The sequence below is a fragment of the Thunnus maccoyii genome, chromosome 7, assembly GCF_910596095.1.
Source record: "Thunnus maccoyii chromosome 7, fThuMac1.1, whole genome shotgun sequence".
NCBI lineage: Eukaryota > Metazoa > Chordata > Actinopteri > Scombriformes > Scombridae > Thunnus > Thunnus maccoyii.
The window spans coordinates 24,250,680-24,274,142 of record NC_056539.1 but is presented as its reverse complement, the minus strand read 5'-3'; the positions used below and the strand labels follow the sequence as shown (position 1 = coordinate 24,274,142).

The 23,463-nt window shown below is 38.3% G+C and overlaps 1 protein-coding gene across 2 annotated transcripts; it reads left to right on the top strand.

Moving 5' to 3' along the window:
- On the top strand, positions 1-22,340 carry swt1 (SWT1 RNA endoribonuclease homolog). Of its 2 annotated transcripts, none has more exons than XM_042417235.1 (17): positions 1-82; positions 743-815; positions 1,261-1,334; positions 1,489-2,560; positions 2,728-2,857; positions 3,552-3,653; positions 3,779-3,970; positions 5,063-5,156; positions 5,831-6,072; positions 6,548-6,696; positions 7,028-7,166; positions 10,100-10,239; positions 10,543-10,673; positions 11,052-11,198; positions 14,206-14,272; positions 14,399-14,466; positions 21,291-22,340. In XM_042417235.1, the coding sequence occupies exons 2-17, from the start codon at positions 747-749 to the stop codon at positions 21,388-21,390; spliced, it is 2,916 nt and encodes a 971-aa protein (XP_042273169.1). In that variant the 5' UTR covers positions 1-82; positions 743-746; the 3' UTR covers positions 21,391-22,340. The 2 variants fall into 2 exon arrangements, with proteins under 2 accessions (XP_042273169.1, XP_042273168.1); XM_042417234.1 differs by lacking the exon at positions 1-82 and adding an exon at positions 91-241.
- The last annotated feature ends 1,123 nt before the right edge of the window (positions 22,341-23,463 follow it).

Genomic DNA, 23,463 nt, shown 5'->3' with positions numbered 1-23,463 from the left:
TAGCTTGCCAGCCGCCATTTAAATCCAATGAACAACATGACAAAGCGGAACATCAGCGGATGTTTTGATCAGAAACTAGTCGGTCAGTAAAGGTGGATTTACAACTTTGGCAATTACACGTTTATTCCTACTAGACTCGCTTTTTCTCAATTAATTCATATACGTAAACGTTTGAGATAGTAAAGAAGACAATTAGCCGCGGCTGTTACTGTTATTTCGGCTAGCTTACACAAGACTAACGGTAACATTTAACTTTAGACTTGTGGTTGTGTGTTTCTAATCAACTTAGTACTGTGTACATATTAGAGACGTACTTTAGAAAGACTATACGTTCCGTATAAAATGTCAGATATGGTAATGATTGTGTTAATACACAGTACAATCTGTGTTAGCCAAGTTTGAGCCTCATGTCACCATTGTTTTAAAGGTTTTAAATGGAGGAATAACCAGACCTAGCTAGGCTACATGAGACACACAAGCTGGAGCTAATCTGTTTGTGTTGGCTCATTATAAAAATACAGATAGCCTGTAAGAGTGGGGTTTTTTTAATATAGTGTGGTCTCTGTTATCACCATATGTCTTAGACTCAAATATTAAGTCAAATTTCCATGTCTATATTTATGTCTTTGTATTTGTTACCTTATTCCCTTATCTAGAGATGTTTAAATCTGTATGGATAAAGACAACCATATTTTGCATAGTCGCTGAAGTTGATGTCTGCTCTTTAAAATTACCTTCACAGAAAAATGTCAAAAAAGTCAAAAAAGAGGAAGCGCAAGAAGTGGTCTTCATCCTCCAGTGAAGAAGATGAGAAGGTGAGGAAAAGGCAACTTCAACTATGTTTTATATTAAGTTTTTGTTTCTTGGAGTTTTCGTTATAATCCTCTGTACTCAGTATATAGTTTTATAACATGATATCAGTTCATATTGTGATATAATTAATTTTCATGAAAATCAATTGAGAAATTCTTGATGGATTAAATAACCAGACAGGAATGTCTGTTTTCAGCTGGTGCGGCAAAATTATAGTTAAGACTGATGCAAAAATCATATTAAAATCCAATCTTGATCTTGATTTGTAGCAATGACCTGTTACACAATAAATTACTACAACTGGAGATATTGAAGGGAGAGTTACGGTATAAATGATGTGGTCTCTGACGGTGGTCAAATTTAATATTGTTTCATGGTATACATCCTCATATCAGGCTCTACTACCTGGCTTACAAGAGATTTAATGTTTATTTTCCATTATTGCAGGCACACAAAGAACGAGATGTCACCAACAAGTATAAAAGTTCCAAGAGGAAGCAGGATGTAAAGAGCCAGGAGAGGTTAGATACAATATATTTGACCTTTAATAACACATTAATGACAATAATGATCAGCAAGATACTGTTTAGTTGAGTACCGTCCACTCACGTTCATATGTTTTTTAAAACTACAGCATCTCTGACTGTGATATTCTTTGTCTTCTTCCACATGTAGCTCTGCAACAAAACATAAAGACTGTGCTTCTCTTACCGTTAAAGAGGATTCTCAAAGCAGCCGTCAGATCAAAAAGGCTGTCTACAGACTGCCAAAAACACAAGCAACAGACCAGAAACCTGTTAATAAGGGAGGGGAATGCTCAAAAACAAAATATGTCTCTGTGCCATTCCATGGAGATAATTGCTCTAGTAAAGCAAAGCCTGATATCTCAGGGAAAAATATAATCGTCAGTGGGAGTAAGACTGTGCAAAGGAGACCATCAAAATCCCCGAACATTTACAATGCAGGTGCAGTTCCTCAGAGAGAAGAATGGACCTCTAGAGGTAGCTCAAATGAAAAGTCTTCCCACAGGAGCCCATCAAGATTAAAAAAGCAGCTAATGAGTCCCAGTTCGGTTTCTACTGAACAAAAGGAACAGAGGCAGAACGTGCTGAAGAAGAAGTGCAAAACTGAGGAACCACCAAGAACTGGAAATGACAGTGATACTGTCAAGACCAGGGAACCGAGCAAGACCTCCTCTGTCTCTCTGGATTTTCAAAGGCAGAAGAGAAAGGAACTGGTCAAGAAAATGCACCAGAGGCTTCAGGAAAATGATTTAAATGACAAAAGGAGTGTTTATACAGAAGCAAAAATGCCTTCTGCCACTACCAGAGAACAGTCTTCCACCTCAGCCAAGTACACTACCTCAGAGAGGAGCTCAAATGTGTTGAAGAACGTCACTTCAATCCCAGGGAATGTCACATCAGTGTCACATAAGACAGCTAGTTCATCATGTACTCTCGCATCACCTCCGCGTCTGAGTTTTAAGATACCAAAAAAGGCTCCGCTTTGGTCAGTTCATAGCAGTAGTAGTGATGCTGTTTCAACAAACAGACATGTCAGACGTGGGACTGAGCTTTCAAAATCTGGGGCCTCTGTGAACAACTCTAAGCAGGAAACTGTCAAACAGGCTCACAGCTGTTCGGATGTTACTCCTATTTTTCCATGTGAAAGGAAAGATAAGAGGTCATCTTGGTCAGGCCAACTCCCAGCTACATGTAATACTGACTCTGTGCCGTGGTATGACCAGGTAAGAAAAAGCATCAGTAATGTATGTTCTGAACTTGTCAGTCTTTGCTCTCATGAGTTATTTTCCTTACTCTTTTTTTACCTAACAGAAACCTTAGTTTTCTAATCATGCAGTGGTGAAAAATGGCTAACAGGTTAGTTATTGTTTAAAAATGTGTTGTACTGTAGATGCAAGTGGTTGAAGAGCTTCACCTTGCTCGCTCTGAGAAGAGATTGGAGGTTGATGTAATGCAGAGCTATGGAGAACTCACCTGTATGGACATAGATCCCCCAGAGGAGGGAGCTACTGACACACTATGTGAGTTTTATTGTTTTCCTGCGAGGTTATAAATCTGAACTGAAATGTTAAACAGAAGATCTTTGTGAAATTTGATCTCAATTTACCACATGGAGGACTATAAATTAAAAATGTTATGTCTCACAATGGTATTTGAAGTAGGCCTATAATTTGGTGGGTTGGTGCTGGCAACAAAATGAAGTGATAATTAATATGGTTTCAGGTATCAGATCTACATAAATAAACCAGGGTCCCTACCCATCATGGAAAAGTTGAGAATTAAATATGATTTTAATATCAAAGAGTAGTCCCACAGAAAATGTAAAAAAGTTTCACATTAAGCATTGCATCATTTCACAAAGTCTTCATGAACTGTTAACATGCATAGACACTATACTTTTAGTCAAATGGATCCACATCATACAATTTATGATACTTGAAAAAAAATATTTTTTTTTAAAATTAAATGTAGAACTAACATTTTCCTTAACAAGTAATCCACAAAAGCTAAGTAACTCAAGAAATACACTACTTACAGTTCATCTACTGTTGATGAATTCTATATGAACAGTCAAGCACAAGCTAATGGTCTACCTGCTTCTTTCATCCCACATCATAACCATTTTTACAAGTAAAAAAAAAATGCTTAATTCAGTTGTTAATTTTGATGACCAACAACAATCAATGAATCAAACATGACAATGTCTTTTTACAGGCAAACAACCCCTTCAGCAAGGCCTAATCCTCGTTCTGGACACCAACGTTCTCCTCAGTCACCTGGATTATGTGAAAAAAATGAGATCTCACGGTCTTGGAGGTAGTTAAATGATCTTAATACTCGATGTGATGCTTCTTGTTATTGAAAAAGTTATCTAGTTGAGTTTATTCAGTTGTTAGCAAGTAGTCATCACTACATTGTCTCTTCTTCTTCTATTTTCTTAGCTCTGGGCTTCCCTGTTGTCCTGATCCCCTGGGTGGTGCTTCAGGAGCTGGATTCCCTAAAAAAGGGTAGAGGCCTCACAGGTTCTGTGGCTCACCTGGCCTGTCCCGCCATCTCATACATTTACGATTCTCTGAAGAGCCGGGACCCATACCTCTGGGGGCAGTCAATGCAGCAGGCCGCCCAGAGTAGCAGTGAGTGCTGATATAAGGAAAATATCATAACTTTTGATGCGTCGAAAGAACAAATTTGTTATCCACCAAGAATAGAACCTTTATGTTAAAGATGTATTTTGTCCCCATAATTTGTCCATGAGCCCACATCTGAACGGGGGAATATTGGATGCTGTCCAAGATGAAGACACTTGTGATGGCTGAGCAGGCTAAAACAAATTCATCCATGGTGGTGTAACAGAAAATATAAATATTATAGAATATGTCAAAGGGAGAAGAAAGAGTCTGTTATACATAACAATGAATCATGGCGTTCCACTGATTACACTTTATAGCACCATGTTTTTTTTTTGTTTTTCTATGGCTGCTTCTCAACATTTGTTCCTTTTTGTGGGTGTCGCATCATAATAGAATTATCTGCCTTTCATAGCAACACTCCAGTTCTAGAGGATTTTTTTAAGTTTGAGCCTGGTCATTGGCTTCTAAAATATTATATGAAGATGAATTTGCATGATTTGTTTTGCAACCAAAGCCGTGTTTCTGTATTCTAATATTGAGCATGGTCTTGTCTCTTATTTAAAGAACAGTATATATGGATCCATAAATGGCAGATGTGCCTGCCGTGCTATTTATTAGTAAATGCTTGACTATTCACTTTACAGCCATTGGGTGGCACTAGCACTGTGTGCTCTCCTTAATTCATGCATTGCGTGTATCTCAAGGGCAGGTTAGCACCCATGCATAAGGTAACCCACTTCTTAGCTGTATATAATATTGATCAGACATGAATTTTCTGAGACTGGTTGTAGGATCTCTTCGACAAGATGTGTGATAAAGGAGATACAGCAGACATATTGTTTCCTATTTCTAATTCACTATATCTCTTGGAATAGACTTGAACTCTCTATCTTGTGTTCTCCAACTTTGTATCTTCCTTCTTATCTATTAAAGAGAAAAGGACCTCATGTGCTGTGTCATACACTGAATAAAGCGCTTACCATGTGCTTTCAGTGTCATGAATTAAACACATCTCTTTGCCCTTATATGGAATGTCATGTTTCTTTCCGTCACTCCTGTCTCTTCATCTTTCTGTCTGCACCTCCTTGTCCCCAGATGGTCTGAGTACTGAGAATAATGATGACCGAGTGCTGCAGTGCTGCCTGCAATACCAGACTCTGTACCCAGAGTGTGCACTCATCCTATGCACGTGAGTTCCCCCTCCCCCCCTCCGGTATACTGCTGCTGCTGCAGAGTGAATGTCCTCTGCAAATAATGCACATGCATGTGACTGTGAGTGGCTTCAGCCAGATAGTTCCAGTTGGGATGAGAGAAAGAGAGGGCCAGGCAGAGTAATTGGGTAAGAATAGATGTGCTGAGCAAGGAATTCTGAGTTTAGGCTTTTTTTGCTCACAATAGGAGTCGCCTTTGTATTGTTTTACATTATTTCTCCTTTTGACCTATTTCTCTGTCTGCCTTTATTTACATTGTCTGATATTGATAAGCTAGCTAAATTAAAGGAGAAATCAATGGTCAGACATTGAATAGGTGTTGTACAGGGACTTGGCCTGGATTCAGTGTTAGCCACCAAACCTCCTGGCTGCTGTAAAGGGATGTGATTGGATTATGTTAAAGGAATTGTTGAGCGCTAAACGTGAAGCTACGGTCAGCAGTCAGTTAGTATAGCTTAGCATAAATAATGGAAAAAGGGAGAAACACTGCTGTCCAAAGATAACAAAATTCACCTACCAGCACCCTCAAAGCTCACTAATTAACACATTATACCTGGTTTCCCTATTCCTTTAATGTTGACTATGTGTGTTTTCATTGGCTATTTAGACACTCCTGATTAAAAAGCATTGCTAACCCCTCTCTCCTCTCTAGTAATGATAAAAACCTATGCAGTAAGGCCCTCTTGAGTGGGGTGAAGGCCCACAGCAAGAATGATCTGGAGGCAGAGGTTGGGAGATCCGGACATGGCCCTCACCTTCCGCAAAACAATCAGATTCCCATGCTGCCTCATATCAGCCCCCAGGTCTCATTACCAGTGATGAGCAGGAGTTTTACACCAGTGCAGCCACACAGTCAAGAGAGAACAGGCCTTTCTGTAGGAGCCATACAGAACGGTGAGCCAGGAATTAATGTGTTCTTCATGCAAAACAGGAAATTACTTGGCCTGCTCCATCATGGTGCAGCAGTTAACAGCACATACCATCTATGTACTTTCCACCCACCATTTCCTATTTTCCTGTTTTCTTTGCTTCACTTCAAGTACATCCATATTAAATTTAGGTGACCACTTCTCTGCATTTGTAAACAGTTTTAACAACCGAAAAATTCACAGAGAAATATGAGTGGAAATAAAATGCTAAAAACTCTGAAGCCCTCACCTACACATATTCAGTGTACAGTTAGTATTACAGATGCTGGAAGGTGTATTTGCAGTGAAACCACTATCATAATATCAAGCATGTATATTGCACTCTTATGCTCCTACTATCTCTCCTGCATCATTTACATGTATATGTACATGCATATGCTCCTCTTTACAGTCCTGAATCTTGTGTCTATTCTTATATATGTTTATGTAACTGATCACAGATAGAAAGCAGCTCAGTGAAGGAGATGAAGAGAAGAAAAAATGGGACTTGAGTAGAAGTGTTTCTCAGCTAGAAGACTGCCTCCAGGAGGTGCTGTCCGAAGTGCTAGAGGTGGAGATGAAGGCTGCTTACGAAGACCTCTGGCAAGAGGTAAAATTGTGTTTTGGAATTTCACATTATCTTTTAGACTAAATCGTAATATGATGCATGGATAACTAATGTTTGGTATTTATTTAGAAATTAGAAGTGCTTATTTGGTTTCATCTTGAAATGACATTATATATGTGTGAGTCAAAGACATCTGGTCAGTCATCTTACTGTAGATCAGATTTGTGTGTGTTTTGGATGGAAATTTCTAGATCAAATCTCTCCTTGTTTGATATACAGGAACTGAGGTGAGTCAGATAGGCCAGAATGACTTTCAGTTTGAACATTGCATAATTTAGGAAATTGTTTCATGGTGGGTTTTTTCTTTTAACAGATAGTTTATCTAAAACCACCCTGGACTCTAAAAGATGTCCTGCAGTGTTTGAAAAAGCACTGGATAGCTGTTTTTGGGTTCATTGTCCCACGGGAGAAGCTGCAAACTGTTTTAAATCTCATCAACTTCTTCAACTCAGGTATGTCAGTGGAAGCGCTATTATCTCTGTCATTATGTCTTCTAATGTACAAGTTTTTTTTCCTGTGAACAAACACAGATTTTGGACTACTGTGCTCATTTAATTATACTATACCTAGGTTAAAAATTTCCATAACAATCTTTGGGGTTACATCAGAAATAATATAGCAGCCATGACTGGCCCCTTTCTTAAAGGACCAGTATGTAGGATATAGTGGCATCTAGCGGTGAGGTTGCAGATTATAACCAATTGAATACCCCATCCCTCACCCTCCCCTTCCAATTGTATAGGAGAACCTACGGTGCCCACAAAACTCGCTAAAAATGCAAAAATCCCTCTCTAGAGCCAGTGTTTGGTTTGTCCATTCTGGGCTCTTGTAGAAACATGGCGGTGCAACATGGCGGGCTCCGTGGACGAGGACCCACTCCCTATGTAGATATGGCTCATTCTAAGGTGGCGAAAACACAACAATTCTTATTTTCAGGTGATTATACGCTAATTAAAACATACTTATGAATATTAGATTCCATTTCTGCCAGGTCCGTTCAACTAGATGCCACTAAGTTCTACACACTGCACCTTTAAATGTGTCTTGTGGAGTTTGCTTGTAAGCAAAAACTTATGTTTATATTGAGTGCTACTCATCAGATGCGTTGTGTGTATCCTGCAGGTCTAACAAAAATGTTGAGTGCATTTAACTTCCTCATAAAAAAAATTGCAAAGCCGAATTTTTAAATGTATTTGAAATCCTGCATTGTTTTCATCCTGCACTGTTTACTAGCTTGCAGTCTTCTTCCCTGCCTTTGCTGACACATTACTGCATTTCTTGATGCATTACAGCAACTTGTATATATATAATAGTGTGAAACCATTGACAGAACTTTGTGGAGGTACACAAGACAACAAAAAAACCAGATGATACAGAAAATAGTGGGTCATTTGATGTGGTAAATTAGTCTCTAAATGTAGGTTACTGTCACTGTCTGTTTTGACCATAGTCCAGACTCCAGTGCACTCAATGTTGTACAGTAACTGGAAAAATCTAACCAGCATAACATGGATAAGATTGTAATGTAAATAAATACTTACAGTGTGTGCAGGACATTGCCTGAAAGTTCCCAGTTTAACCTCATACATTATTTTATTTAGCATTTTCTCTGTTGCTGGGATTTGGAAAGGCTTGGCAACATCATATACTGTAGATGAAAACATTTGATGCCAGTTTCCTAGGAGCTGATTTTAATCTTTATTTGAATGCGAGCAGTAGATTTTGAAAAACTATAATAAACTTAAGATATGAAAGCATAAAAATACAGCCGTGGAAATGGCCAAGCTGAGCTCCGTTAGGTGTCTAAATGTGAATATATTCTTTGTTCCGCTGTAATAGTTTCAAGGCTTTAAACTGAAGTGGTATGAACAATAAATGAATGACTAATAAATGAAAACATCAAATGCCCTAAAACTGTATCCAGAAATGTTTTATTTTTCACCGGACAGCGGTGTCGAGTTACTGAGTCATCCCCCGCATAAAACCCTTTGCTCTACTGTAGTATGACATTGTCTGCCCTGCACTGCGCTAGAACCCTACAGATCTACATACATAATTAGGTCATCCGCTAAAACAGGACACTCAAATGTGTGTCAGAAAGATGCTGAGTCGCCCTCTGCAGCACTTCTTCCCCTGGATCTCATCACTGGATCTAATTACATTACGCTTACAGTGCTGAGTGTGTGTCTCAGCGTCTTATTCTCTCTTTGTCCATCTGTGTGTGGGGCTTACTGCTGGCCCAGCGGCTCAATGTGTTTTAATCCATCCAAGAATGTTAATAGCTAAAACAATAGAGTTTTGCCCTTTTTCTGTGTGTCCTTGGTTCACTAGCATGATTTTGGATTTTTTGGTCCCACGCAGCCTGGCTCTATGCCAGGACAGCAAGAGTAGGCTGAGGAGGAGGAGGAGGAGGAGGAGGAGGAAGGAGGGATAAACTGTATGTGAGGCTAAGAACAAATCTAGGAGTGGAAAAGTACTGCATGTGATTTTTCTGGTCTCCCCTGTGCAGGCTGTTAGTGTGTGTGGAACCAGTTGTAGCTATACTTGTGAGGACAGGCACTTCACAGCCCGCTAAAAAGTGAGAAAAGCTCAACTGTGGTGCAAGTGTTAAATTTTGTGTGGTAAAGGGTTGTGGGATAGGTATGCAGCTGTTACGGTTAAGGTTAGGGTACACAATGAATGCAAGTCCATAAAATATCCTCTCAACCCTATTGCAAAAAAAAAACTTGTGTGTTATGTAACATGATGAAGTGCTGTATACTTTGCACACAGGTGCACATGCACGTTTCGGTGTAATTTGTGCATGTCCTGTACAGGTTTTGCCAGTCTATAAACAGTTAGACGTAAGACACACTCATTCAGTTTGAGCAGGCTTGTTGTTGGAGTGTCTCACAGTCTTTGTCACAAGACAACATCCTCCTGAAAAATGTATTTGCTGTTCAAGTAGCACCTCTTCCCTTTGCTTCATTTTCATATGTCTGATATTTATGTGTGTTTATGTACATTCAGTTTATTCGGTGTACAGAGCTAAAACTAATGCAGTCAAATACAACAGCCCTGCAGTGAATCCTACCTTTATGGAGGTTATAATTATTTTTTGTTGAAACTGTTTCAGAGAGGCTCTGATTCAACCTTATGTTCATTTTTGATGCCTGTAGATTGTGGTGCTTTTGAATTGTTATTGCATTATTCTGAGATGTTTCTTTTTGTCTGCCTCATTTTTTTTTTATCAATGAAGGCTTTAGTTTTACTTAATAAACCAGCAACTGAGTAAACAAAGTTATAAAGTTTATCTTTATGTGCATCTGTATGCATTTACCTATATGAGTCCAGACATCCTATATCTTATCTAATATATACTGTATGTATCTGTGTATTTTCTCAGGTAAATCAGTGGACTGTAGCGCTATGTTAGCAGCCCTCCAAGAAGCTAAGGATCTTGTCAAAGCTTTTGAGAAAAGTTCAAGCCATGTTCCCAGGGCCCTCTCCGTAATGGACAACATTTTCCATAACCTACAACCTCAGGTCAGCTAGTGTACTCAATTCATTTTTTTTTTATCCCACCTCTGATCACTCCGAAACAACAACTTCTTTTATAGAACTGCACAATCTGAATTGTGATGGTTGTAATATATATTGTGCTTAAACCCAGGGAGCACTCGAAGGGAATATATTCTCTTTTACTTTTGAAAGAGCTGATAATGAGAAAACAAAAGTTACTCAGACAGCAGGATGTATTTTCTTATCAGACATGACCATTTATTTGACACTGTTGGATTTTATTTGATATTTTCCCAGTTTGAATAATAGCCACATCTGTCTGTGTAGGGGGAATCTCCTACATGTGATGTCGTCATGAATGATGATGATGAAGACAAACAACTCACGTCCGCCCAGGTCTCTCACCAGGAAGTGTGGGCCCTGTTTGAGAACATCTGGTCTAATGTCTGTCGAATAAGGTGAGTGTAACGGGGATTTTTGATGGATGCAGTGCTCAGCTTCCGCTTATTATTGCAAAAAGAATTGTGTGGTTTTTACTGCTTTTCACTGAAAAATTCCTAGAGTTTTTTTTTAAAGGAGCAGAGCACACATCCAAAAGTTGTTTCCTGCTGTAAAGGCAGCATAGTTTATGATGAACAAGAACAGCTCAAAAATGCTGCTTGTAATAAAAAGCGGAGAGGAAAATAGGGAGAAAACGCCAATGAACCCAGAGTCCATCAATGTAATTTAAAACAACAATAAATGGTTACATGAAGGAACTTGTATAAATAAAACAACACTTTTGCTTTTCTCTATTCCACTGACCCCTGAGGTCATTTTTTTCTGTCATGTTCCAGTTTTGAAGTGTTCAAAGCTCTGGGCTTTGACCCTCACACCATGCAGAGTGCTCAGCCAGCAGGAGGTCCTCCGCCACCACAGGACGCTGTGGCCTGTTTGCAAAAACTGTCCTCCATGGTGTCACAGCTGCTCCAAGCCTTCAGCAGGTATCTCAGCTCACTTATATCACTGCTCCCATTGTTAACCAAACCCACCTGACATTCTGCTTACTTTTTAACCACTATGCCCTCCAGGTCAATTTAATACTGTACTCAGTCAATTATTGTCCTAGTGAGTGTTTATAGAGCCTGGATCTTATAACATAAGACAAAAATTATGACTGGAAAGGGAGCATGAGCAGGAATGTATATGTCATTAGGTCACTGTTGTTAATTTTGCTCATGTCACTGCTTCTTCCTCAACACCCTCCATCTCTACTTTATCTCTACACATCCTCTGACTTCACCTTCCTCATGTCATCACAGGTGTGTCTCACCTTGCCGTGTCTCGACAGCCAGTCCCTCTATGAAGCGGCTTTAAACTGTCCTTAGCCTGTCCTTAACCAACTTCCTCCTTCCTGTGTCCTTGTTATGTGTGTGTGTCTTGTATTTGGCACTATTTGGCATAGAGTGTTGATCAGGCTGTAATCTGCTTGACCTTCTATCTTTGCCTTATCACCTTTCCCATGACGCAAAAGACAGTGCCCAACTGTAGCAATGTTTAGTTTCTCACAGAGCTTTTGTCAAGAAAAATGCTAACAGTTATCCGCTGGACATTGTCACCTTCCATTGGCTTTCGCTTCTGTCTGAATTGGCATCTGAAAATATTCAAACTTTTTTACATTTCACACCAGACGTGCAGATTTGAGTGTAACAATGAAGTCCTCAATGAAGAATAGATAGCATTGCATTGCAAGATGACGTATCAGTGGAGCACTTTATAAATTATCTGCTCTATTAACTTCTTTCTATTAACTTGATGATATCATCGCGTTTCTCAGGCTGACATCAATTGTATGCAGTCACGTCCTTCTTCCGACTCTCTTCCCGTTCACTTGGTGATGACTCGGACAACTGTCATGACATGTTCAGAAACCCTTCCTGTAATTCTGAGCTCATTCAATTGACTTAATATTACACAAAATAATTGAACAAGAATGCCAGACCTCTAGTTTCAAAGCTGTTTATTTGGCTGTTCAAGTACTTGATTTTTCTTGCACAATCTCTCACTTCTACTTTCTCTCTCTCTTTTGTTTTGTCACTCTTTCTCTCTTACACACATACAGTACCCATTCACTTGAATGAGAAAGTGTCTCCAAACTTTTGACTGGTACTGCACATATAAACAAAACAGCACACAAACATTTGGTCAGAGTCAGAGTCAGCTTATTATTCATTCCTTTGATGGGATTCATTGTGACATTTGGGTCTCTTTGAGGGCAGGTAACTATAAACTCCTCATCCAGCTTTCATCTAGCTCCCACTCTCTAGTCCTATAAAACCAGTAAAGAGGTTTTGACATTAGTTGACAATATTATATTTTTTCTTTGATTGTAATATGCTGTTACACATGAAAACAACCTATTACGTGAACATAATTTGTCATACATAATTGTCATAACCAAGACAGTTCAGTTTGAAATGTCAGCTCATCATTCAACCCTGTGTCGTCCTGTTGTGGTTTATAATCGATCAAAGTACTCGCAATGGCTCGACATGCTTTATTTCCCGTTAGGCGTCTGCTGACTTTGTTCTGTTATCTCTGGCGGTTGCGGTTCCCCCTGAATCTGTGCCATCTTGCTTACACAGGAAGCATAATAGAGCTCAGATCCTGTACAACCACATACAAATGTTAACAAGTACTTGAACAATAACGTATTAGTTATAAGACGTATAGATAGAACAAAGGAAAAACGATGCTTCCGTCGTGCAGTGTGTTCTCAGCTCAGTCGTTTTAAACCAGACAAAAAAGACCTTTCAGATCATAAGACATTATGTATATACAGTATATCACCACTTCAACCCTCTCAGAGGCCTCTGTAGCTCCCCTGTTTGTTGTTTTTGTCATTTCTAGAAGGTGTTTTAATCTGATTGCATTTATTTATTATTATGTGTATTCTAGCGTCAGGTGATGTTTATCTATCATTTCCTGTTGACCTTGTCATGTGACGGTGCACCTGCAGCTGCTCAAGTAGGTCTTTGTGTGATCTTGTAACTTGTAATCTTTATAATCACTTGACCAGTTCTGCTGCAACTTTGTCCTATTTCAAAATCTGATATTTTTCAAATCCTGTTTTTCTCTCAAGGTTGCACTTACTGTGTGTGTGTGTGTGTGTGTGTGTGTGTGTGTGTGTGTGTGTGTGTGTGTGTGTGTGTGTGTGTGTGTGTGTGTGTGTGTCTGTGGGTGTGTGTGTGTCTGTGGGTGTGTGTGTGTGTGTGTGTGTGTGTGTGTCATTGTACTTGCACTAGCACACTTTATAAACGTGGCAGTTGTGTGGATATCTTTCCAACTGTTTTAGAATAAGCTTTTTTTATACCTACCTTCATCTTTTTCTGCAGGAATGGTGGTTCACTGTGTGTACTTTATGTGTGTGCTTCTTCGTGCACATGCATGTGTGTATTTGGCTGCTCGAGTACAGTTGCCTAGGAGACAGCCAGACTCATTTTCACATTTGAGCAGAGCTATGACTCATGCGGGCTATTTCTCTCCGACTCCCTCTCACTCATTTTTCTCATTCTGCGGTCACTAGATAGATACCTCTACATATAGATAATTCAGGACTCTGCTTAATTTACTATTTTCTTTTCCTCATCCCTCATTCCTTTACTTCCATTACTTTCTTTCTTTTTGTCTGTTACTCTGTTTCTTCTGGTGCGATATTCACTTTCTTTAAAAGATATTAAAGAAAGAAAGAAGGGAAAAAAAGTGACTAGGGTGGAACGGGTGGCAATCTGGGAAGAAATTCAACAAATTCCTATGTTACATAAGATTTATACTCGACATGCTCATACTTTGGGGGAAATAAAATGACATTTAGTTTGGATTCACTGAATAAAAGTTTCTTGCAAATTAAGGTATTGATCAGCCACAGCTGTACTGAAGTGATAATGAAAATGTCAAACAACTTTATCTCATCTCTAAAATTATTTTTTATGTTTTTTTTGTTCATCCCAGTGTCTTGTCCTCAGCTCCTGGTTTAGAGGAGGTGCAGACACTGCTCAGCATCATCCAGTCTAATAAGGTCGGTGCCTTTTTACAACTGTTGGTATGAAAATAGATGGATACAATTGTGCCATCTTAATAATGTTATTGGACTTTTATCATGTTGAGCTCACTTTTTGCTCAGCTGTTGTGCGTTGTGTTTCAGATTGTTGATGTGGATTCCAGATTGGCAGCCAAAGATCTACTTGATTGTTTCTCACAACAAGACTACAGGTAGAACACACACACATACACACACATAATAATACCATATATACTGTATATGTGCTTATTATAGAGCATACATTTTTGCTGTTGCACTATGACCTCTGTCTCTCCAGTGAATCAGAGGGATTTTTTGATTCACTTCACACAGTCGCTACTTGAATCTCAGCAATATTGGGTATGATATCCAGGACAAACCTAGAATGGTCACATTCTTATAGAGGCTGAGCACATTAAAGTAAGGTTTATTGAAATAAATCTAGCACCACCTTGAATATACATACTGAGTTTGATATATGCCTTTGACAACAACCTGCTTCTGACCAGTTGCCCAAATCAAACATTCTCAGGCTCTCAGATTTCTCGCGCTCTTTGTTGCAGCATGCCCGGGCAGGTAGAAGTGTTGTTCTTTCAGTCTCAGAGCCGTTGCTCGATCATAAAATCTCTCCGCATAGATATCACCAACAGAGCTCTCACAATGACGGTGGCCATGCCAACAATTCCAAACAATTCTGAAACACATTATTAGCATAGTTCTTGAAAGAAATGCACAATAGAAATGTACAGTAGATCTAATCTGCTAGGCACGGTACAGTAATCACCAGGCTGGTACATAATGGGACTTTGATACCTACATGCAGTTACCCGAATCAGTTATCAGTCAGTCTTGCCACCTTTTGAGACGTAATTGCACACATTGTTCTGTAGAGTCAGGATTTATCTGTCGGACAGACTGTTGCACGGACTGTCTGTATTGAGATTCCTTTTTCTAGGGTCAGTGTGAACTAGAGATATTTGTTTAATCAACTGTTTGAACCATGGAGATTAAACAGTGCTTTTAAAGGGTCTCCCATAAACTGTTGTAACGTGAATGAAGTGATGATATATCTACAGTACTGAGCTGATTTAAAGTCACTTGACCAGGCTATTGTCCATGTCGTCTGTCTTAGCTTATCTATCTAGCTTTTGTTCTTTATCTCATTATATCTAAATTGAATAAGTATCTTATGGAAGGAGGTGGGATTTGTCTGCTGCCAGAGAAGAAGTGCTACCCGATTGGCTGAATACAGGACTACAAAATGACCTCTGCTCTGTCTCTCATGTGACACAGGCTTTATACACCTTCTTTGAGATTATCTTGCCTGTTTTAAGATTAAATGTTAACAACACACATAAGTACACAGTTATCCTCCTTATCCTGATTATTTTTGACTGTGTTCTTCTACTTATCACCTTTAATATCACATGGTTTTGCGTTCACTGTATAATAGTTATGCTTAAACTGCAACCGTGTTTTCTGGATTTGTCTGCTATGTTAAGTACGTTGTCACTTATATTGACTGATAGCATATGTTTTGTGCTCTATCTTGATCATTTAAATGTACTTATTATAATTAAACAGCTGTTAAACTTTTAATTAAAAAGGTTTACATTTGTAGTGCTGAAACTATTACAGTAATTCACATATCAAATAATCGATTCGTTGATCGACAGAAAATTCATCACCAACAATTTTAATGATCAATTAATCTTTTAAATCATCTGTCAAGAAAGAACATAAAAAAAAGCTGGTTCCAGTTTCTCGAATGTCAGAATTTGCTGTTTTCCTGGGTTAGTATGTATTTGACATAAATATTTTTGCCTTTTGTACTTTTGATTGACAATTAGGCAATTGATAACAAAAAATAAATAAATTACCAAATAAATTGGTAATTTAAAAAAAAAAAATCTTAAGTTGCAGCGCTAAATATTTGCATAGATTACTTTTTGTATAAATACATTAATTTAATTCTATATCCACATCCCTGAACAAAACAGCAACATGCAGTAACAAACAGAAACACAAAGTCCATCATGATATAGTTCTGAAGCTAAATTGCAGCTGTATTTATTTATTTTTGCCTTTATTGGATAGTTGGCAATGAGGAGGCAGACAGGAAACAAGGGGGAGAGAGATGGTATGACACGCAACAAAGATCCCCGGCTAGAATCAAACCCGGGATGTTGTGGTTATATGGCATGCGCAATAACCATTCAGCTCCATGCAGCTGTATTTATAACTGCTGGTTGAACCCAGCAGCTGCCATGGAAACAAGCCTTAGTCTTATGTATTTAACAGATTACTTATTTCCACGCTATTATGTGTCCTCTCTTAAAGATCCCCTCCAGACATGTTTTAAGATGTATATAAAACACTCTGCTTTGAATAGTAATTTGTGTCTGATATGGTTTTTCCATACAGGATATCTATAATACCTCACAATCTTTGAATATGCAAATATTTCTCATATCAAAAGTGAAACTGCTGGACACGAGATGTGTCTTGCTTCAATGAAAAGTCCATTCTCAGTGTTTGTGCACTGGAAGCTTCAAGTTTCCACATCACACTTGTGTAAATTGAATATTGGATCCGTATTGGCTTCTAAACTATTTGTGATGTCACAAATCACACATGTAAAATTCCCCTCAAAATTAGATTGTCAATGAACACAGAGAAACTTTCCACTTTCAGCAGATGAACATGAAAACAGTCCACTAGTGTCAAACTCTGCACGTACATCATTCTGCAGAGTGAAGCTAAAACATTCAACTGTAGGAACAAGAAGAAAAACATATTTTTGAGTGGAGGAGGCCTTTAATGCTGCTTCCTGACTTTCAGAAGATTTTAACTTTCACTATCAGTAAAACTATTAGTAGAATTGTTTTTATAGTTCTTTTAGTCAGTAATTCTTTTAAAGGTCACTTGAAATAAATTATCATGAACCAGTGCTGTGATTGTTGTTATATTGATAATGTTTATTATATTATCATAGCCAACAATTAACAGAATGTTTTGTTGACAAGAAATATGATCATCAGACTAAAAATAATATTTAAATACATTTTAAAGAATGACTTGGAATAATAAAGTGATTGAAACCAAAGGTTTATTTAGTATTAAAGACAACATCTGCTGCGTCACTTCGTGGAAGAGATTTACAGTCACTTACCAGTCACATCATTCCAGCTTTTGTTACAACAGGTCACTGCTGAAGGATATAGTTAAGCTGACTGTGTTGTGTTTGTAAATTTTTTATCTGTTACATTCACTGAGGAGTGATCTGGGCTTTTACTTAGTGAGTGCATTATCCTTAGTGTTAAATATTTGATTTCTGTGCACACTGCAGTGGTATGATGTCATGAGTTATATAAAGCCTTAGGGAGACCTTTTTTCAGGAAGCATGAACAGTCATTGACAGGCAGCTTTCAGTACAAACAGGCCTCAACAGTAGATAAGCTTCAGGACTTCCGGAGATTCAGGATTTTACAAATGTCAGATTAAAATAGATGTTTAATGTTAAAACCTGTTGTCTGATAATAAACAAATTGAAAAGTGACCACCGTAATATTTGCAATGTGAGATTCCTCATTTTAAAAATCAGCCGACAGAATTACCAGTTAGTCAACAACATGTAACAAACAGGAACATTTCAAAACCTCATCAGTCTTTGTCTCTAAAATGGTCTTTAGATACTTTTTTCATTTATATTCATGTTTCTTGTAGTTTTGGTTCTATACATTCAGAGGAAGAGATATACTGTGTTTAGGAAAAGTATAGTATATGGTACACTAACTGGTTTGCAGTTTTTGTCAAGAATGACAAGCATGCACTTGTGTGTTTGCATGAACCTTTTTCTGAAATGCCTTCTTAATGTCACTGTGTCTTTAAAGAGAGTGGGAGGGAAAGCAATAAAACAAGTTGTTTTCCAGTTTTTGTGTTTCATCTTCTAGTATCTTTTCAGATCCAAGAAATATTTAAATAAAAGCAGCCCTGCGTCTATTAGTGTCTCTTTCTTCATACTCGTGCTGTTTTCAGTCTCAGCAACACGTGCATGTATGTTGTTTGTACGCTGCATGTTGTGTGAAAGTGGAGTTATCTGTGCGAGCCTGATCCTGCTGCACCTGGGTTCATTTTGTCTGTGGATATGTCATCAGGGGTTGATGACTTTTAATGAGTCACAGCTCAGCTGGTGGTTGCCACAGCTGATAGGTGAGAACAAACGCCTCAGCTGTCTAGAGGGCACTGATGTGTGCGAATGCAAGCTCACATGTTACCATGAGTGTTTAACTCGCATACCATTTCTTATGTAATTCAGTGACTCAGACAAACAACTTTAAACACCAGCTCCTTATCCTTGGCGGTCAACCCTTTGGCATTATCTTATATTATAATATTTACACGGTAGTTTTATGTAACTCAGTCAAACAGATAGACCAGGGGGAAAACACTACTCTGCTACTTCACAAAACTAACCAACATAAAAGGAATAGTACATAGCTGCATCAAAAAAAAAAGCCCAAGGTCTTATATTATTTAAATTTCTGCTTTTTATTCAAAAGCTACATTGAAGAGAAGCTGCTTTGGTTAATAAGACAGATCATTCACTCTCCTTTGTTTCTCACCAGGTCAGTTTTTTTTTTTATTTTGCAAAAATTAAATGAAAAAGTAATTGAATATAGTAATTTTTCAAACAGATTGGCAGAATAGAAAAGCTACTAGACCATTATTTTACTGAGGTATAATGATATTTCATCATGTACTAATTGGACTGCATCAAACGTCCTTGCATGCCTTTGTATGGCAAACACTTTATAAGCGAGCCCGGTGCCACTTTGATATCATTCACTGGCATTCCTTCATTAGCCTCCATGCAAGGCTGAGTCACACTCTAAAAGGTCAGTGTTTTACTCTCAGAATGAAATTTGAATGAACTTCAAATGGAAGAACTGACTTTTAGAGGAGACTTAGTTTTATGTGAACCACATTATCAAGGTTTACTATAAGATTTCTACACAAAAGCAATCACAGCACAGTAAGTGTATTCCATGTGCAGTGACAGAAGAGGACACACTGTTAATGTTTGTGTTTGTCCTTATTGTCAGTATGTAAGTAGGAAAGTGTATAGAAGATGCTAATATTCCTAAATAGCCAACTAATAATCTTTTATAAAAGTGGATCCAGAACATTTTAGTCTACTATCGATCTTTTTCTTCTTCAAACTGATATCGAACAGTAGATTGTGAAGACCAAGCGTTGGTCGCCATGGAGATGATCTGTGTGAGACTTTCTGATATACTTATCAGCACACTGGGGGATGAGAATCTGTTATGTCATCTCAGCGTTTCATGCGGTTCTGTGTTCAATGCAGTGCGAATCATTACTGTCTCCTGGGGTTATCCATTAATTACCTGTCAAACACATATAGGCCGTTATGTAACGCGAAGAAGCAGCACAACTCTCCCTCTTTGTGTATACATCGTCGATCTGGGTCAGTGACTCTGTGCACAATTTATGTGCGTCACTGAGTTTTGTGTGACTGAGTTCAGACCTCGATGCCTTTTGACGTGACCAGTGTGTCACACTAATGAGTCCGTAGTTGTCAGTGTAAACACATTGACAGGAAGCCTTTCACACAATCCCTTTGTCCACGGAGCATGCTGGAATGCTAATCCAGACCAACACATCCTGAGAGTAGCCTGAACCTGACAAGAGCGAGCAGTCGGTGAAACAACCTGCTGTTTCCACAGGTTATGAAAACACACAGCTGTACACTTGGATGAAGAAGTGGAAGTGGATGGATAGTTATAGGGTGAAAACAGGGGGGCATCAACAACCAGAAAATTCTGGTCTTTATTTCCGCCTTCTCTCCTCCCCACAGTTACATAACGTTTCAATGGAAACAAAGCAGAGGAGGAAACAAACAAGCAACAAGCTCCCACAGTGTCTCCACTGCTAAGCAGCCGTTGCCAAAGACTGTCACAGCCAATTTGTGTGTATGTGTTTGTGCTCACGATGAAGACTGGTTGTGTGTTTTGGTTCGTAACTGCATGGAAATGTGTGGTGTTGTAACCAGAAAAATGTGATTCAAATGGAGAGAAGTGTGTATTCATAGCCGCCATTGAAACCCAGGGCCTCTGGAAACTGCAGAACACACACACACACACACACACACACACACACACACTCACACTCACACACACACAAGCTCTTTTGTCTGTCATGGACATTCTGTGCTGAACATGATCTGCACATAGTTCAGTTATCAAGATGTCTGTAGTGTCATGTGGGTTCATCCAGATAGTATAATGTGAAGTGATAAAACTAATAGGATAGGTTCACAGCTGACTGTTGTTATAGGATAGATTTGAAAAACTGTGAACCTATCCTTTAATACTTGGAAATTTGTTGTGATTTATAAGACGTGGCACTCTTTATACAAATGGATTATTCAGGGTGTTAAGCAGAAGCACAAACAACAGGCTTTGGCCTTTGCTAAAACCCCAAATATGTCAGCAGAAAATATCAAATAAACAAACTCAAATAATACTGGGCCACACTGTCATCCCATATGTGGCTGTTGTCTCTTTTAGTGCCTTCTGGACATGTGGCTTGTCCAGTCGAATAACCTCCAATAATATTCTTGTTAATTAGAGGATCTTTTATCAGCACAAGATAAATACTGAAAATTTTCCACCTGCCTTTGCACCTAAAGACGCTGTTCAGATGGACGTATATCTTCAACTTCACAGCAAAATAGTTCACTGTATAGTTATTTTCCAGCTTGACATACAAACATCAACTTGTCTTTCCTTTCCAACCAGCCTTATGGACCTCATTTCTAATAAAGCCAATCAGGAGATTTAAATTAAAGGATGAATATGAGACTCAGATGTTTGATACAAGAGTCAACTTGAAAGCACTCCTCTCTTTATGTTTCAATGTCTTCCTCGTCTCTGCTTCTGTCTTTTTATCTCTGCTTGTACCTCATATGTATCTCCATATGTGTTCCTAGGGAGAAGCTGAGAGTCGGAGGGACGCAGTTAATGGGGCTAAAAGAGGCCCTGGACCGTTGTGCTGAGACCACAGGTCAACACATCACCTTCAACACGTAGCCTTGATTGGACCAGTGTCCGGACGTTTGCACATCAACCAAACAGATGTTTGAATAAACTTAGATCCTTTACTTGAAGTAATATCTGTAAGTTAAAGGGATTTTTGCTTTTACCATACCTCCTGCTACAAGGCTTGTTTACCTTTTTTTTTATTTTCCGTGTATAAAAATGTGTCTTGTTGCAGACAAGTTGTTCTGTTTGACTGAATGAATGTCATTCTAAAAGTTAATACATTTGCTTAATGGTGCTTTTTTTCAGTATTTTACGGTTTTCAAGTAGTTCAGCTGCATCAGGTTCCGCTTTCAATGTTCTGTAATATTCATTGAGCTGTTTTACACTTGGTCTTCATATCTCCTATCAAACAATCACAGTTGAACAGTAATTATAGATCTTAGTTTTTCTATCTTTCACAGGTTTTTTTTAGGTTATTAAGTCTATAATGTTTATGCACATAATATGTTGAATTATTGTGTTTAAATTAGTGATTAATTAAATCACAGCTTTGGTTTTCATTATTATAGTTATTTAAAATGTTACATTTACTTTTGAAACTAAGTGTGCATACATAAAATTTCAATATTTATTTTGTGATATTTTTGGACCATGTGAATGTGTCTGAAGCTCTCAGACCACTGTGACAACAGCTTTTTTTAAATGACTACATTTAAACATATTTTAATGTCTGTTGCACTTTTTTTTTAAAAAAGGATAAGTTCACTATTTTTCAACTCAGAGCATATTTAAGGTATCCTGGAGTTTTTGACCACTTGTAGTGCTATGGAGCAATGTATTACTGATTGGTACGTGTTTTGTTTGTAAACAAGGACACAGGTGTACACACCTGAGATACACAGTCCTGCTAATGGTTTTACGCCACTGCACTGATCAGCAGTTGATGGCGGTTACAAGCAAAGAAGCGTAGTAATGAACCAACAACGTAAAGGCAAGCAGACTGCAAGCAAGTAAGCATGTATGTAGACCATACATGACTTAAAATATTTTAAAAAATGGCTTTTCATATGTTTTGTAAGGAGGGAAATATGTTCAGCATCTTCATTCATACTTCAGAACTTCAACTTGTTTTCACCTGAAACACTGCATGTAAACATAACTTTTTGTTGTTTGTTTACAAGAACACTCCACAGGGCACCTTTAAATATGTATTAATGTTTCTTCAACTTCACCAAAAGTTTCAATTTGAAGAAGCTATATGCAGCATCTCATTAAGTCTAGCGGGACAGTCGTTTTCAAAAACAGGAAGCTCTCAGGGTCACAAGCCATGATTCTGATTATAAACAAGTAACTAAATGTAGCTAAAAGAATAGTGGTTTGGTGATGAGCATCGTTTGACATCCTCCTTTTTAGCAGTAGAACATGTAGACGTGTCTGACTATCACATGAGCTTCCTGTTTTCAAAATCAGGATGTTTTAAGTTAACAAATATAACAACATAAACATTTTTAACAATGTCTAGGTTGGGGGAAAAAAGAACCTAAGTTTTCAGCTTTTCCTAGTTTTGGTTGATTTTTACAATGAAGTACATGTACATAATTTCAGAACACAAATATATATTTAATGTAAAAGAGTTAAATGTTTACAAGAAGAAATTAAATGTTTTATCTTATTACAGATGTCTGTTTCTGATCTGCATTTGCTTACACTGATCTCTGCATAGAAGTGAATTAAAGAGATTTCCTAACAGTTTCGGCCCGTTTGGACACACAGCAAACCAGATAAGACTCAAAACCTCGTGCCGTACAGTTTTTATTTGAACCTTTTGATAATCTGTCTGGTACAAAAACTTTAAAAACCAGCTTAGTACAGTAAATGTGCCGTGATCCCAACTGATAGCCCGAATGTGAGTGCATGTGGCTGCATGTGTATTGTGACTAAGGGGATTAGAGCGCAGGTGACGCCAGCAGGCAGGCTGAGATTACACCTGCTGCTGTGACCCACAGATAGGCTAAAGGATCAGACGTCACGCAGGAGGAGCTGGAGGGGGGAGGGTGAGAGGGCAAATAACTAGGTCCAATGATGATCTGAAGTTACTGAACTCCCTCTCATTAAATCATT